The 18,478-nt window shown below is 43.4% G+C and overlaps 1 protein-coding gene and 1 long non-coding RNA gene across 19 annotated transcripts in view; both read right to left on the bottom strand.

The window, feature by feature from the left end:
* LOC310852180 overlaps positions 1-18,478 on the bottom strand; it is a 216,925-nt gene that overhangs the window by 119,885 nt on the left and 78,562 nt on the right. The gene's annotated exons all lie outside the window — the stretch shown is intronic.
* RBM47 (RNA binding motif protein 47) overlaps positions 1-18,478 on the bottom strand; it is a 91,665-nt gene that overhangs the window by 11,296 nt on the left and 61,891 nt on the right. For 15 of the 18 annotated variants that reach the window (XM_083754965.1, XM_083754975.1, XM_083754981.1 and 12 more), the window contains one exon: positions 324-1,469. In XM_083754965.1, the coding sequence (XP_083611091.1) occupies positions 324-1,446 (1,123 nt within the window). In that variant the 5' untranslated portion in view covers positions 1,447-1,469. Of the gene's footprint in view, positions 1-323; positions 1,470-9,404; positions 9,495-18,478 lie in introns of all 18 variants that reach the window. The other 3 variants (XM_083754978.1, XM_083754973.1, XM_083754966.1) reach the window with 1 other exon arrangement.

Here is an 18,478-nt window from a genome sequence, read left to right on the forward strand (position 1 = left end):
ATACTCTAATTTACTGGGAATATTTCAGGGACTAGCCTAGTGCCCCTAGTCCACGCCAACTGGATTTCTTATGGACAGTGCCAATCCTGAATGTATTGGGATTTGTGATCATTATGCTCATTTGCCTGCTGTAAAGCTCTGTGGGATGAAATACAATTGCCTCTGGTCTATTTTTGACATGCAACATGTTTAGGTTTTTACTCTGCTAACTATACGCTAGAATCTGCTCTGGATCAATAACCACCAGAATTTCCATGCCACTGCTGTACTTAAGGAAAGCTGGCCCAGATAACCCCAAAGGGGGCCAAAAGTTGTCTACTAACCTTTCACAAAATATTCTCGATTTGGGCCAATCAGAGCATTATACGGATATCCATAATATGCCAGGGTGTATGGATCACATGAGTAAACGTAGTTTGGCTGCTGAGTGACTTCAGGTGTTGCTCCTCCTTTTGCTGCTTTCTGGTAGCGAGTGTACTGTTCCTTGTCTACTGGCTTGGCTAAGGTAACTTCCAGGCACGACCCTTCGAGTTCAGTCCCATTGAGATTATTCATGGCATGAACAGCATCTTCCCGACTCGTGAAGTGTACAAAGGCATAATCTCGTATTTTTTTAACCCGTTCCACACACCCGGGGTTGAACTGCCCAAACACTTTCTTAATTGTATCCTCGGTGGTTTCAATCATCAAATTCCTCACGTACAGGATTTTGACCGTCTCCATGACATCTTCGTCGACATCGATTTCCGGCTCGGCCCAGTCAACTGCAATCTGGTGACCCCAAAGCTGGATTCGGCCTGGCATCAGTTTCCTCCTCGCCATGGCGGCTGCCCTGTGGCTTTCGTACTCCACGAAGGCAAATCCTCTGTTTTTCATCTTATCCGCTGCGCTGGCGTACACAATGACGTCGAGCACGCCTTCCGTCACCTTGGAGATCTCTTCTAGAATTTCTTCTCTCTTTTTCATTTTGGGGATCCCTCCGATGAACAGCCTACAGTTGTCCACGCTGCAGCACACCCCTAACAGCCTCCCTGGACGGATTTCGTAGTTGTTCAGCTCCTTGACGGCACGCTTGGCTTCGTATTTTTGGGTGTACATCACAAAGGCGTAGCCACGGTTTTTCCCGTCAAAGTCCATCATCAGGCGCATTTCGTAGATTCTCCCCGCGGTTTCGAAGACGGGCACTAGCTCATCCTCGTAGACATCGCGAGGGATTTTGCCCACAAAGACTTCGCATCCGCGGGGAGGATGAAGGCCTTCCCAGCCCGGTGGTGGTCCACCATACTTGCGTTGCCCGTTCTCCTGCACCATGGCGTAACCCGTACGTTCTATTAGTTGCAGAAGCGCAGCTTCGTTCGGTGCGCCGGCCACACCTTCGGGGACCTTATTTGACTGCATATTGGAAGCATCGTTACTCATCCTGGCAGCGGAGTCTTCAGCTGTCATTATGTCCTGATCATTCAAAGTACCTGAACAAAGAGGTCAGAAAGGAGGACGTTAGATACAGTCGGCAACATGGGAACGTTTCTCTCGCATGAGATCTGGGTAGTTCTTGTAAGGGAAGTGCGATTACGAAGAGGCAAACATACACCTAGCAACAAGATTTGGCTCGGTTCGTGTATGGCAACGTTGACATGCAAACAAACTCTTCTCGACAAAGCACGACACGTGGTCTGAAGATGGGTTCTGTAGCAAGGCCCATGTGAAAGTAAAACAAAACCCTGCCAAATCCTTCTCCCATCTACACGGAAGTAGGAGATGAGAGCTCATGCAAGCTCCATGCGTGGCTGGCTTTGCTCAGGTTTTTCCAGGCAGTACTGCCAAACCATGATTCAATGTACAGCGGTACCTTGGTTCTCAAATTCTGGTTCTGGGACTCTGTTTGAGTCCTGAAACGGTTCAAAAACTGAGGCACAGCTTCCGATTGGCTACAGGAGCTTCCTGCACTCAAGCAGAAGCTGCATCGGATGTTCGGCTTTTGAAAAACGTTCGCAAACCGGAACATTCACTTCCGGGTTTGCAGCGTTCGGGAGCAGATTTGTTAGAGAGCCAAGCTATTCAACTACCAAGGTACCACTTGGAACAAGATGTGGGGTGAAGGTTGGCAGGATTATATCCTGCAGTTTATACCCCATTGCAAATATCATTTCTTAGGAATTGTTGGGCATTAATAACACAAGTTTGAAAATTGGTCTATCTATGCGATTTCAATAAAAGTCGCCATGAAGCAGTTTTCCACATTGCTTACTGCTTTGGCTTGCAAGGTTGCAGAGTTGCTGCTTAAAACGATACTGTTTCTTCGCATGGCAATGAAGATGCTAACATATAACACATTCAGGAATGTTTACAACCCAGATCCTCTCTGTAGAACAGTCTTTCCCAATGCGATGTAGTCTAAGTGGCTGCTGAGACCATATAACACTGGTTCAGAAAGACCTACATTGGCTCCCAGTACATTTTTGAGCAAAATGCAAAGTGTTGGTGCTGACCTTTAAAGTCCTAAACAGCCTTGGCCTAGTATACCTGAAGGAGCATCTCCACCCTCATTGTCAGCCCGGACACTGAGGTCCAGTTCTGAGGGCCTTCTGGTGGTTCCCTCACTGCGAGACGTGAGATTACAGGGAACCAGGCAGAGGGCCTTCTCGGTAGTGGCACCCGCCCTGTGGAACGCCCTCCCATAAGATGTCAAGGAAATAAGCAACTACAGTGGTGCCTCGCAAGACGAAATTAATTCGTTCCGCAAGTCTTTTCGTCTTGCGAGTTTTTCGTCTTGTGAAGCACGGTTTCCCATAGGAATGCATTGAAAATCAATCAATGCGTTCCTATGGAAACCGCCTTCAGACCAGGTCCGGGGACAGTCTGTCCCCCGACCTCTTCTGAAGGCCTACGGGGGGAGCGAAAGTCTTTGCTTCCCCCCCCCTTCCCGGGACAGCGGAGACTTCTCCGCTGTCCTGGGGCGATTTTAAAATGCTGGCGGGCGGCAGCGAAGCCTTTGCTGCTGCCCGCCAGCATTTTAAAATCCCCCGGGAAGGCAGGCGGGGGGACAAAGACTTTTGCCCCCCACCCGCCTTCAGAAGAGGTCCAGAGGGCTCTCCAAGCTGCGGATAGCAGCCTGCTGCCCCGCGCGAGGGGCAGACATTCGCAGCTTGGGGAGCCCCGCAGGGCTCTCCAAGCTGCGGATAGCAGCCTGCTGCCCCGCGCGAGGGGCGCTCTTAAGCAGAGCGCCCCTCGCGCGGCGCAGACATTCGCAGCTTGGGGAACCCTGCAGGACTTCCCCGCAGGGCTCTCCAAGCGGCGAATGTCGGCCCCGCGCGAGGGGCGCTCTGCTTAAGAGCGCCCCTCGCGCGGGGCAGCAGGCTGCGCACCTTCCCCTCTGTTCCCGGACCTGTCCTGAAGGTTTGCGGTGGGAGGAGGGCTTTCCTCCCCACCGCCAACATTCAGAATGCTGTTCTGAATGTTGGCGGTGGGGAGGAAAAACCCTCCTCCCACCGCAAGCCCCGGGAACAGAGGAGAAGCGCTGCGCACCTTCCCCTCTGTTCCCGGACCTGTCCTGAAGGCTTGCAGTGGGAGGAGGGCTTTCCTCCCCACCGCCAACATTCAGAACGCTGTTCTGAATGTTGGCGGTGGGGAGGAAAAACCCTCCTCCCACCGCAAGCCCCGGGAACAGAGGAGAAGCCCTTCGCGCCTTCCCCTCTGTTCCCGGACCTCCCACCGCAAGCCTTAGGACAGGTCCGGGAACAGAGGAGAAGGCGCGCTGCGCTTCCCCACTGTCCCCGGAGATTTCCCTATGGGCTTTCGTCTTGCGAAGCAAGCCCATAGGGAAATTCGTCTTGCGAAGCCGCTAAAAAATCGGAAAACCCTTTCGTCTTGCGGGTTTTTCGTTTAGCGAGGCATTCGTCTTGCGGGGCACCACTGTACCAGACTTTTAGAAGACATCTGAAGGCAGCCCTGTATAGGGAAGTTTCTAATGTTTGATATTTTATTGTGTTTTTAATATTATTTTGGGAGCCACCCAGAGTGGCTTGGGAAACCCAGCCAGATGGGCGGGGTATAAATAAATACATAAATACATAAATTAATAATAATAATAATAATAATAATAATGATAATAATAATAATGTTTTGAACTACAAGTCCTGCAGCCCCAGCCAGCAAGGATGTGTAGAGCCACCCCACCCTGATTTACGAAAGCATGCCGCCTCCCGCCTCCCGCAATGATTTAATGCAACCAGATCCTGGGGGAGTGAAACTCTTACTCAAAAAAGAAATATTAAAATAATATTTAACATTTGAAAATAAGATGACTAGAACACATGATGCGAAGATGTGGAGGACGGAAAGGGATTAGTGATCTGATGCACTGACAGAAAAATGCTACAACATCCCAGGATGAATCTTATTAGACTTCAATTATTTTTCCAAGGGGCATTTTGACCAGGGTACTTTTGAGATGAAAACTTGGGACGTATAATAATATAATTGCATATTGTCCTCAACAGTCATGAGAATCTTAGCCACAAGCTCAACTCACACATGCATACACACAAGTCAAAATCTTCAATCTATACCCCTGAAGATCACTGGGGCTCTTTTATTCTGTTGCTGTGATGCTTTCTCCGACACACAGTGTGTCAATAAAAGGCAACTGACCCCCCCCCAAAAAAGAGGTGATATAATGTTGACAAGGTGGAGCATTTCTTTATTTTATTTTTTATTTTGACAAAGTAATAATCATAAATAAATAAGAATAAAAAGTGCCCCCCACCGTTGAGACCATTCCATTGTAACTATCCAACCTCCTAAAATTTCAACACCTCTTGTGATGGTTTGAGCCCTTTCCGCTTTAACAGCACAAATTCTACAAACACCTTTCATGTCTCCTCAAAATCATTTCTCCTGCATATTCCCTCTCTTACCTTGATGGCACATGTTAATTTATCGTTAATAGCTATATCCCACAACTCTACCATTCTTCCATTTTATATTCTCCTTACCCCTTCCACTTCCTAGCTATAATAATTTGTGCAGCTGTCAATAAATTTGTGAGCAATTCTTCCAGAGGCTGCGAAGCTTCCACCCCATCGTAAATTGATAACAATGCTACCTCTGGACTTTCGGTCAGCTTTAACGCAGTGATTTCTGTTATCTCCTTAAACACTGAGCATTTATTTATGGCATTCCCACTGTATTAAGTCAGCTATAGAACTGCAGATGAGGTTGAAACAAAATGGCAGTTAAAAGGGGTAGGTAGAAATTTCCTAAAATGTTGCCCTAAGAATGCAAAACAGTTTCATTTTAAAAGCTACAGTGAGCAAAATTTACTATGTTCATTGTAAAGGAATTTGGAAAATAATAATGATACCCATTAAGAAAACATAGCCTTTCTTGTGGAACTGTGTCAAACAGTCCCCTATTTTCCACCAGTAAATTAGGATGGAGCTGCATAAATGGCAAGTACCATTTTTGGTTATTTTGTTCCGTTGCTCTAACAAAACATAGAGAGTTTTCATCAATGCAAACCTGATGTTGGCATGTCGTCCTTATATATATATATCTACTCATCTGCATAGCATAATTTGGGGATGGGGAGCTTCTGGTTTATGGGCCTAATCTGGTCTGCCAAGTTTCCTGATGCAGCAACTAGGACTCTCCTCAGGCCATGCCTCCTGTTTATTGAACATTAATTCTTCAATTTGCAGGGAGATTAGACAACATTGGCTATTAATTGAATACTCATCCTGATGTGGTTCTGAGATAGTTGTCCCCATCTCATATCTCCACAACAAGAGCACACAAGCAAATAGGCACGGGCCAGAAATCAGCACTGAAATTTCACATGCATTTGGGCAGTCGGATCATAATGCAATACCCAACTACTTCGCAGCAAAGCGTAACATGATTATGGAGCAGAGGGCATCCCACCCGCCCTCACCTCTCCCGGACTGGGTTGTTGGTTTATGACCAAAAAAAAAAAAAAATGTATACAAATGTGGAGGCATCTTCTTCTTTTGTATTTAAAAGGTACCGCAAGTTCAAGCCTGGGCAAAAGGAAATGCCATTGGCTGAAACCAAACAGAGCAGCTGCCAGTCAATGTGGAACACACTCAGCTGGTCCAATGATAGCACTGTGCAATGCAGAGCATCTCTAGCTTTACTACTGTGAAATGAATATTTTGTGGGACCCACAGGGTTTCTGATGTTTATAAATGTGATCCTGGGCTAAGAAGGTTGGGGTGTAGAGATTTCCCTCCTGCTGTTTTTTGAGCTGCAGTCTAAGAATTGTTTTCAATTTAAATGCAACATATACACCACAGTCAATATGCAGCTGCCTGCTTGGTTTAAAAGCACATATTGTTTTACTGTATTGTTGTTGTTGTTGTTGTTGTTATTATTATTATTATTATTATTATTATTCAACAACAACAACAACTTATCATTTATACCCCACCCATCCAGCTGGGTTTCCCCAGCTACTCTGGGAGGCTTCCAACAGAATATTAAAAACAATACAGCATCAGACATTAAAAACTTTCCTAAACAGGGCCACCTTCAGTTGTCTTTTAAAAGTAAAATAGTTGTTTATTGCCTTGACATCTGCTGGGAGGGCGTTCCACAGGGCAGGCGCCACCACTGAGAAGGCCCTCTGCCTAGTTCCCTGTAACCTCACTTCTCGCAGCGAGGGAACCGCCAGAAGGACCTCAGCACTGAACCTCAGTGTCCAGGCTGGATGACGGGGGTGGAGACACTCCTTCAGGTACACAGGACTGAGGCCGTTTAGGGCTTTAAAGGTCAGCACCAACACTCTGAATTGTGCTCGGAAACGTACTGGGAGCCTATGAAGATCTTTAAGAACTGGTGTTATATGGTCTCGGCAGCCACTCCCAGTCACCAGTCTAGCTGCCGCATTCTGGATTAATTGCAGTTTCCGGGACACCTTCAAAGGTAGCCCCACATAGAGTGCATTGCAGTAGTCCAAGCGGGAGATAACTAGAGCATGCACCACTCTGGCAAGATAGTATTATTTGAATTTATATACCGCCCTATACCTGGAGGTACATAAAAGTTTGTGCCATGTTTATTTCTGTGTAACCAGGGGTGCTAACTTGAATAAAATATTGTGGGAGCCCAGGTAAGCCCTGCTCACATAATCGATCACATGATGCAGTGCGCACATACCATTTGAATGGCAGTGCCCATCACCTTGGGGGGGTGAGCCTCCAGCCCCCTCAAATATTTTATTGGCGGAGCTGAAGCCTCCATGGTCCCTAGGAGTTGTTCTCACAGTATTGTATTATCATGCTAGCCTTTGAAAAATTACAAGGGTCGGTGGAGGAGAAAGCAAACCTGCAAATCGGACTAAAATAAGAATTATTATTAATAATAATTTTATTATTTATGCCCCAGCCATCTAGCTGGGTTTCCCCAGCCATTCTTGTTCTGGGTAAAAGTTTAAACACCATGCAAATCCTAGGCTCACAGGACTTACAATATCCACGAAAATTTTGCACGAGTAGTTTCTATCTGAAATTAAAAGATCTGACAGATTTGCACGAAAACTGATTTCAGTGGGACCTTCCTTCCAAGAAAATGTCATTAGGAATGGTAGTGTTTCAACTTTCCTGCTCTTGCACGCAGAGCGTTATCCCACCCCCCACCCCACCCCCAATTCGCAGTTTGGACTCTTTCATAATCTCCACCTTGCGCCCATGAAAGCTTAAGGTATCATTTAGTTATTCATTAAACCCAGGTGCCAATGACCAACTTGCACATGCCTTTAACTGCATCACCTCTGTGTGGAAGGGGAGAGGGAGGGGGGATGGGGAAGAGAGAGGGAAAAGCAATCATTACGGCTGCGGAAATTTATCATATCTGCGGAACTGAACTGCAAAGTGCAGCAATTTGTGCCTGATCTCTGAACTGTGAAGGCCGTGCAAAACTTTGAACCTTTTGCTGAAATGGAAAGACACAATAACTAGTCTTGGCTGAGCAAGTGCCAGATTAAGTTACCTCTGCTCAGTGTTAATGTAACATTGTTTTTGTGGGGGGTTTTGTGTGTGTTTTAAATGTTTAACTAGGACAGGGGGACTTCATAGGGTATTGTGGTATTTAAGTGAGGGGCAGGAACTAGGGTTCAAAGTTTAATTCGGGTTGAAAGTTCACCTAGAGTTTTTTTATTACATTCTGAAAGAAGTGGAATGAGACACAAACTTTGAAATCTTCCCTTTGTTGCACCCCACCAAAGTTGCTCTACCTAAGCCAAAAGGTAGGCTCTTTCCACAGTGTAAATTCATATAGATTTACATTGTGGAAAGAAGTTAGAGAGGATTTGCCCCAACTATTTAAACTGTATTTCTATCAGAACAAGCACACGAAAGCTCGTTAAATTGGCTCCAAAATAGTCCTTATACCTTTTCTCCCCAGTAAAACTGGAATTCGGTTGCTTTTTCTGAAGATTTACCATAAATGCCACTGTTATAAACGTGAAACTGTGTTAGAAAACTACACAAAACAAACCAGCCCTAGTTTGAACTGATGCCAATGTCACAAGAAGTGCATCTAACCCATCTCTCTTTAACACCTGAAACCCACTTTTTCTATTTCAGGACTGCAGTTCAGGAATACGATGCAAGCCGAGAATGCGTTTTTGGTATTTTCATATCACAAAATACATAAAGATTGAACCTGGGAGGAAATTTCCCGCCCGTTTATTTAATGAAACACAATCACATAAATAAGCACAATTCTCCATTGACAGCTCGAGCTTTTCCTTGTGTGAAACTTCCATTACTCAGCCCTTTGAAAAGTGAAAATACTACACAAAATGCTGCACAAACTACACCACTGAAACACACATCGTATAAGCACAATATGGAAGCATTCTGCTTAAAATTATGTTTGCATAATACAGCAATGCTTCTTAGTGTAGACGAACAGTAATTAGTGCTTTTCACTGTACTAAGAAACCCCTGAAGCCAAAACTTCTTTCTTTCAGATCCCAGAGCCAAATTCATCATATCTACCTGAAGAATGACCTACTCCACAAGGTCGGCAGAACCGGATCCAAGAAAAATACAAAGATAAATTAATCTTGCTTTGCTTGGTTGATTTAAAAGAATGGCAACCCTTTTGCCTGCTCAGTTTTTAAGTCTTAAAACAATGGAACACATTTTTAATGCTGAGTTTAAATATGACGTTTGACTATGTCAACTCTTATTACATCTATGAAATCTGTACACGTCGCCTGAACGGAAAAGTCTTTGAGGCGTTCCTGTGTTGTATGTTTATAATTATTTCATTTCATTTTTAAAACCCACAGTCCAGAGGAGAGCAGAGACTGGCTGCACTCTTAGCTATTGGACATAAAATCAACCAAAATCTCGCATAAAATCCAGTTTCCCTCTTACCTTTCTAGCCTTGCAGTCGCAACAGGTTAGTTCTGCTTCCACCTTTGATTGAATAACCTTTCCTCCGAGTCACGAGGTCTACATAACTCTCTGTTATACAGTACACATATGGTTTTATTGGTCAATGAGCTTTGGCTATTTAAATTCCATGGCAGTAATTTGCTAAAGGCACCTCGAAGCAGTCGGAATGGGTGGGACACCAAAGGAAAGGAGATGTGGAGGCAGGGAGCTCATGCCAGCGGTTCGAAAAATTAATTGAAAACCCCCACCTGTAGCTAATGGATTTATATGAGGCCGATCTGAAGCTTAAAGAGAAAGAATAGGAGACGCACAGTTTAAATTCCTACTCCTGGAGGAAAATGTCAAACAGAAGAAAAGAAAGAAAGACTTAGCTGAGGCTCCGAAATTGGCAAAAAGGGAGTGATTCATATACAAACAACTTCTTCCCAGCACAAGGCGTTGTGCAAATAGTTTGTGTGACTCAAAACAGATAAGATAAGGAGGAAGGGCAAATTTTGCTTGACAGTAGGGCTTTTGGGGGAGGGAGAGGGGGGAGTGAATTCTATCTTTATGCCAACGGATCAGAATTTAGGCTATTTGTCAGGATTCTTCAATTATGAAGAAGAAGAAAGAGAGAGCCACAATTCTTCAATGCAAGAGAGGCAGAGTAAGGGAAGATTTCCCCCCAAAATACAGAATTGTGCATGGTTATCTACCAGGTGTTTGCTATTTCTGTAGCAAATAAGTAATTGACTAGATAGATAGTTAGATAGATAGATAGATAGACAGACAGACAGACAGACAGACAGACAGACAGACACAGACCCTCCAAGTGTCCCTACTGTCATTGGAGAAATGTTAGAGGGTATGGAATAGGATGTCCCTATTTTCCCTATAATACCATAGGAAGGTATTTCCTCCTCTTTCTCTATCAATTTTCAGACCCTCCAATTGTCCCTATTTTCCAGGGACGTCCCTAATTTAGAGAAGCCACCCCAGTTTCTGATTTGATCCCGGAATGTCCCACTTTTCCTTAGGATGTCCCTCTTGTCATTGGAGAAATTTTGGAAAGTATGGAGTTATCCGACCCCCAAGCTGCCTGAAGGCAATGCTGTACAGTATAGGGATTTTTTAAAAAAAGAAGTTTAATGTTTTATTATGTTGGAAGCTGCCTAGAGTGGCTGGGGCAACCCAGTCATATGTATGGGGTATAAACAGTAAAATTGTCATTATGGAATGGGATGTCCCTATTTCCATCAGAGAAATTGTTTCCTGCTTGGCAGGGGGTTGGACTCAATGGCCCTTGTGGTCTCTTCCAACTCTATGATTCTATGAAATGTACGTTGATAGCATAGTACAAGGCAAGGGGGAGGGGTGAAACATGATTCACGGCATAAATACGGTCTGTACATAACACTCGGCCCCACGAGCACTTAGGTAAAGCAAACACCACACCTTTTTCAGTCAGTTAAACTGAAAGGCTCTTTGGGGGCTGAATTTGCCAGTTCAGCAAGCTAAAAAGAGCCAGCAGGAGGGAGAAAAAGGCTTTCCTCCAGGATATGATGAATTATCAGAGATTCTGTGTCCTCCTACACAAGGTTAAAAGCGAACACAGTAGAAATTACAATCTGACCTCCCTTCTAGTACAAGGAAGTAACAATTCTTCCCAGAAAGCGATCTACCATTTTTTGGCCTCTGCTTCACAATAGCTGATTTTTCAGAAGGCTAGCTTGAAACACGTTCAGGATTCTTGCTATAACCATCGGAGGAAACCGGTTTCGTAGGTCACTTCCATGGCAGCTCAGCTACTGGAAGATCTCAGCATGGTAGCTATTACGCTCAAATGGGGATCTTTGCTGTGTGGTCCAAAGTTAGCTCCCTCCCCTCAAAAAAACCCCTCAGCCTCATGCATTTCGTTATTGCTTACATTGACAAAAATAAGGGTTTTTTTCTTCCTTTGGGGAGACCTACTGAGTCCTATGTGGTAACATAATGCCAACCTTACTGTATGTATGTGAAACATGGACCACTTATAAACACTGTCTCCATTCCTCAAAAGATTCCATCAACAGCGTCTCTGGAAATTTTTACACATCACTTGGGAAGACAGGCAAACTAATGCCAGTATACTGGAAGAAGCAAAGATCACCAGTGTCGAAGCAATGATTCTTCAACATCAACTTTGTTGGACTGGTCATGTTGTTCGGAAGCCTGATTATCATCTTCCAAACCAACTGCTCTATTCTGAACTTAAAAATGGAAAGAGTAACGCTGGTGGTCAACAAAAGAGGTTTAAAGACTCTCTCAAGGCAAATCTTATAAAATGTAGTATAAACACCGACAACTGGGAAAACACTGGCCTGCGAGCACTCCAGTTGCAGAACAGCCTTTACCAAAGGTGTTGTGGGCTTTGAAGATGCTTGAACTCAGGACAAAAGGGAGAAATGAGCTAAGAGGAAGGCATGCTTGGCAAACCCTCACCATGATCAACTCCTGCCTGGAAACCTATGTTCCTACTGTGGAAGAACGTGTGGATCCAGAATTGACCTCCACTGTCACTTACTTTTAAAACCATGTTCATGGAATGAACTTAATCAGCTACAAGTAATCGCCAAAGAAGAAGAAAGTAATGTAATACAATGAGGTGGTGATGCAGTTTGCAGAACACACGATGACAGTGAGATCTTAAAGATCTTAAAGATTCTGGCGGAAGGTACCAGAAGGCTCTAGAGTGGAATTCCAGAAAAATCTGAAAGCATCAAGTTTCTTTCATGTTCAGCCCCACACAATTTCTTTTTGCTCTGGTCACCAGGAGAGGTCTGCCACTGACTTCAATAGCATACCCGACAACATTTATCAATGAAAATAGGGATGTCTTATTCCATAATAATGATGATGTTGATGAAGATGATGATGATGATACTCTGGGCAGCTTCCAATGTATATAAAAACATAATAAAGCTATATAGCGCTGCCTTCAGATGTCTTCTAAAGGTTGTCTAGTTACTTAGCTCTTTGGCCCCGGGGTTCACATAACTCCATCCCCTCCACCATTTCTCCAATGAAAATAGGGACATCCGAAAGGAAAAGTGGAACCTTCTGGGATTGAATCAAAAACTGGGATGGCTTCTGTAAATTCGGGGTGTCCCTGGAAAACAGGGGCACTTGGAGGGTCTGTGAAATATATTCAGAGTTGAAAGTGGATTTCATGCTCTTTATTCAGCTCATAGTGGTGAGGAGGAATGGAAGTTCCCCCAGAATATCTGCTTTATATTCATTATTTACACAATGGGCCCCATGTGATTGGCTAATTCCAGGATTCTCCTGTAGGCCAATCAGGTTGCGGATTCACTTCCACCTGGAGCTGGATTGGGTGGCTCCTGTGGACCAATCAGACTGCTGCATTCTGAATCCTATTGTTCTAGGACCAATCAGACTGCTGCATTCTGAATCCTATTGTTCTAGGAACAATCAGACTGCTGCATTTTGGATCCTATTCAACTCAGTACATAACAGTCTGCAGTACTGTGTAGACTGTACCCATCGTGGAAAGTGCAGGCAACTTTTTGTCTGTCCAGGGCTACATTCATTTCGTGGTAACTTGTCGGAGGCCATGTGGTTGTGGTGGGTTGAGGAGCCAATGGCAGCAGTGGCGAAGGGACCTTTTCCCACTTTCTGCCCCATCTCTCTGCTACCCACTGACTTCTCTTTTTCCTTTTTTGCCTGGTGGGATGCAAGAAGCAGGACAGATCACCCTTGCGATAGGTCTGAACTGATAGTATACCGAGGGCAGTGTTAAAAACTGTGATATGAAAGCTAGGAGCTACATGGCACCTTAAACCTAAGTTATGGGTGCCGCAATGGAACATCTAGGTGCGCTTTTATAATAACAAGAATACAAAGCTGAAAATGAATGAACTGCAGCTAAAATCATTTTTGCACATGGTCTAGTCCTTCCCCACTAATATTCTTAAGAGGGTCTCTTCTCCAGTCTTCAGAGAGTGGCTGGAAGTGGAGAAGCATAAAAAGGTCTTCCTTTAATTCCAGCAGTGGCAGTTAAATATTAGGCGTAGTACTGTGCCCAGAGCTCAGAAACTGCTCAAGTGGATGAAATTCCCGGTCGCAAAATCCGCCTAGAACAATGGGACTTTCGAAAACTGACTTGCGAAATTAGGTTGAGGATCACAGGCTGCTCACCCGTGTGGCCAAAATAATCCAGATTGTACGTTAAGAAAAGCTGAATTCTGCAACCTGTATCCATTACGCAAATTAGTCAAATGACTCAATCGTGTTCAAATATGCTTTGAGCGGGATACTTTGTCATAGTTTACGGGGAAGAGACAAGGAGCTATGAAAGACGTTGAAATTCCACCAAGCAACTCATGGTATTCCTTCTACTTTCCAAGATTTCGGCAGATTATCCATTATCCATTTGAAATTGTCTTCACAGCCATAATGATGAAAGGCTTGTTTGTTTTCAAAGGCAAGATTTTGAGTTGCGCCCTCAATGTCACATTTTGAGGATTCTATTCTTAGAATCCAAAAGAAGACTGACAATTCCTTTCAGATTCTGCAAAACAGGCTTTTACAAAAAAAAATAATACATCTCTTTACATAAAGACGTACCTCCCTTTGCAACCTTTTAAATAAATAAACATGCAGCAGCCTTTCAAAATGACCCTTCATACAAATGTAGCCATACAACACATTCTGATAAGACTATCTGAAGGTTTATCTTCACCTTCTGAAATTCTCTAGCCATAAGAGGTGCTTTTTCTTTCCTTCTAAGATACAACCATCAACCATCGCAACAGAGGTTATTCAGCCATCTTGATTCTGCAGTCATATTTAGCAAGCTTTTAAATTATGACAGCTATGTGCTTATGTAGAAATTCAGTTTAAAACTATTTTGCTTTTTCAGAAAAATTAAACGTAGCTTGTATCAGTGTTTGAAACTGGGATAGAAAAGCTAGGAGCCAAATGGCTCCTGGGACCTGGGTTGTAGGTGCCAAAACAGAATGTCTAGTCGCCATTTTTAGGGGGGGAGGTGTCTGGCCACACTTTTTATGTATTATTTTGATAAGCATGAATATGCAATTCACATAAGTGAGACATTGTTAATATCACAATTTAAGCAAAAATTGTTAGTACATGTTTGATTTGGTATTTACAATAAAAATACAGTGGTTCCTCAGGTTACATATGCTTCAGGTTACATACGCTTCAGGTTACAGACTCCGCTCACCCGGAAATAGTGTTTCAGGTTGAGAACTTCGCTGCAGGATGAGAACAGAAATCGTGCTCTGGTGACGCGGCAGCAGCGGGAGGCCCCATTAGCTAAAGTGGTGCTTCAGGTTAAGAACAGTTTCAGGTTAAGTACGGACCTCCGGAACGAATTAAATACTTAACCCAAGGTACCACTGTACTGGTACTAAACTTCAGTATTCAAAACACTCTGCTCTTTATTGTTAAACTCCTTAACATATTGCCTATCCTTAACATATACAGTACTTCCAGGCTTCAAAGCACACACATTTCAGTAATCCTTTAGCATCAACCAGGCACAAAAAATGGCACCCAGACTTTTTAGGCATTCGCTATTGCAGAATCTTTAGGTGCAAAATGTGCCTGGCATCCTGCTAATTCTGAACCCTGGTTTGTATTATTTTATTATGTAGCTAAGGTATTTATCTTATTTTCAGAAACAAATCCTTCTGAATGCAGCGTGACTTTGGGCTCATCCACACTTTCTCTTTTCCTGCTGCTTTCCTATGGGGGTGGGGGAAAAACACTCTTTAGCAATCAATCAGAGCAAAAGGGAATCTGGGTTTTGTGCAGATTGACATTTGCTCTGATTTAGCATCCAAGAGTGGGTTTTCCCTGGGAAAGGAGCAGGGCAAGGGAAAACCTGCTCAAGCCCGTGCTTTATCGGTACAAGAAAAGTGGAAGTGTGAACGATCTCTTACTTCCAAGGACATAGGAAAGGACTGGGCTGATTACACAGAGAGATAGCTCAGTTGATAGAGCATAGGACTCTTAATCTCAGGTTCATGGGTTTGAGTCCTGAACTGGACAAAATATTGCTGCCAAGCAGGGGGTCTGTCAATGGGCTAGCTTCCATGGCAACACTGCCATTGGACCATTTTACCCCCCAGAAAATGAATTGAGAGAGAGGCAGAACTGAAAGTAAGGAGAAGCTGGAGTGTTTCAATTTTATGAGCATAAAGCACATCTTTCAAAAATCTTGTGAAAATGTACAAGCACTTTCGACTGATGAAGGTTAAGTTCATACAATAACCACTTTTTAAAATCTTCAAGGAACATGTTAAGAGTCTGAATGCATTTTAAGGAAATGCTTGATAGTGAAAATTGGATTCCAAAGAACTCTTTTCTGTACTTATGAATTTACATCCTATGCCCTTTAAAATGTGTTTTTTGGAGGGAGGCTATTGGGTTGTTTTTATTTTTATTAGGTATTTTGTGGTTTTATATCTTTATTTTATTCTGTGAACTGCCCTGACATCCCTGGGTATAGAGCTGTATAATAATAATAATAATAATAATAATAATAATAATAATAATAATAAGTGCTTTTAATTTTCAAAGAGTGTGAAGTTTTGTTTTTTTTCTCCAATATCAGTGCTATTTATTTTTACTTGTTATTGCAGAATACTTACTTCTGGTTCCAAAATTATAACTGAAAACACTGAGTACACTTGTTGTTCCAGGATACACAGGGTTCTGACTGTTTACTCCTGAGTAACTCTCTATAGACTCTATAAGGCGCCCTGATGTTTGGGACAACAACTCCAATAATCTCTGAGCATTGGTAATGTTGGCTGGTGCAGAAGAGAGTAGGAAAGTCCCTAACAATGTCATACTCTCCAGCACCTCTCCGATTAAAATAGGGACATCCTATCTGAAAGGCAATAGACTCCCTACCCCTGGCCTAGAGGTTTCTAAAATGCTGTTTGGATTCACGTATTTGAGAATCATGTCCTTAGGCTTAAGGGGGGTTCAGCTCTTCTTTCACTTTAAGCTATATAGAGTAAAGAACCAGAGTACAGAAGCAAAAACGGGGACTTATTCCACAATGTTAATAATTCACATCTGGGGGAAAACACTTAGAGTTAGCTCATTAAAAGAGCAACCAGATGAAGACTGGTGCTGTGGGACAACACCTGCTTCTCGACCGTTCTCTTAGAAATCAAATGAGGCTTGTCGTCTTCAAAACTACTCAGAGGATCACTGAGCCATCCTAAGACTTCAAGGGCCAAAGAAAACAGCAGCCTCTTTTGATATGCCAGGTGGAAATGAGAATGCAAGGTAGCATTGCACGGAACCGGGGACAGCACAAAACACATATTTTGCGGGAGGTCAGTGCAATGCAAACATTATTTCATTTCTGCTGTGGTCTGAAGTAGAGCTTTTGAACCACATGCAGCTACTATCTTAGAGGTAAAAGGGTCCTTATTAATATATATATATATATATATATATATATATATATATATATATATATATTTGCTTTCGTAGATTTTCACGGGTACAGGAATGCAGGTTTTGGTGTCCTCGGGTGTCTTCCCGTGTAAAAGTTGGGGTGTCTAGGCGACGTTTCGACGAGGTCTCACTCGTCATCTATGAAGATGACGAGTGAGACCTCGTCGAAACGTCGCCTAGACACCCCAACTTTTACACGGGAAGACACCCGAGGACACCAAAACCTGCATATATATATATATATATACACATTATTCTTTTTTGTTTTACAATTTAAAATACTCCTTTTATATCCTCAAGATATCAATGACTTTTACTTTCTTCTCCTTCCATGGGTCATTTTACATACCATAAATCCCTGCATATTTTACAAAAACTATACCATTATTGCATCCATCAAAACTTATTTACACTGTTGAATTTATCTTAATGCTGCCTAGGCTTTCAGCTGTACACAGTTATTTCCCATATATTCAATAAACGTTTTCCAATCTTCTTTAAACGTATGTTCTTCTTGTTCTCTTATTCTACATGTTAAGGCTGCGAGTTGTGCATATTCTGACAACTTAAGCTGCCATTCTTCTTTGGTTGGGACTGTTGTGTATTGAGTCAAAGGATTTTATATCTGTATTATTATTGTCTGTATTTGCATTAGGGTAAAGTAACTGCCTTTTGGTTCCAGAGGGTACAGCTACTATTGGTTCATTTAAGCTGCTGTATTTGGATCCTCTGTCTTATTGGTTGCCTCCAAAAGGCAGGACTGTGATTGCCTGAGATTGTTCCCTCCAAAATGTATCCTTTCTAGCTAGTTCCCTGTCCCTATAAATGTAGCTCTCCCCTCCTCAGTCTTCGGTCTTGTTGCTTTAATAAAGAAGTGTTACTAGAGAACTGTCTCCAGCATATTATGTCAAGAGAGCTGAAATCACAAACCCCACGTCACAACAGGGACCTCGCTTGTTTTCCATTTTGGGGGCTAACAAAACACGGGCCGTAGTAGTGGCCTATGTATATAACCCTTTTTGACACCCTGGAATTCCCAGGGTCCTTATTAAAATCTTCCACAGCAGCTGCAGGGTTCACTGTTGATAACGTTAGCAGGGAAGCACTTTTGGTAAGATGTGGTCTCAGTACCTTGGGAAGGAGACAGCACACTGCACTGACTCTGTTAGGTATGCTGTCTAGTTTGTACATTACCTGCTCCTTTTGTTCCTTTAATGGGAGCTTCCCCGCCCTGCAAATAGCAGCTATGGAGCGCCCAGACCAGACTAAGACTGCAACAGGAGGTAAAATGTTAAAGACCCCCCTACAACCCCTATGAAGGTCCTCCAAGGCCCTCCTGCTGCCTATTTCTGAAAGAAAAATACTGTGTTTCAGGGCAAAGGTACACACATACCCACCAAGGGTCCTGGGAAAAACAGGACACCCCCTTTTCTTTACATGAGATTGCATTGGCCATTTTGGGTGATGCTATCTCATGCGCTTGCATGCTGCAATCTCTCCCCGAAAAGGTGTTGCCCCCCCCCCAGTGCCACGATCTTGCGCAGCACCCAGAAACACGTGTTTTGGGACACCAT

This window comes from Podarcis gaigeae (genome assembly GCF_964106915.1).
Source record: "Podarcis gaigeae genome assembly, chromosome: 9".
In the NCBI taxonomy this organism is placed as follows: domain Eukaryota; kingdom Metazoa; phylum Chordata; class Lepidosauria; order Squamata; family Lacertidae; genus Podarcis; species Podarcis gaigeae.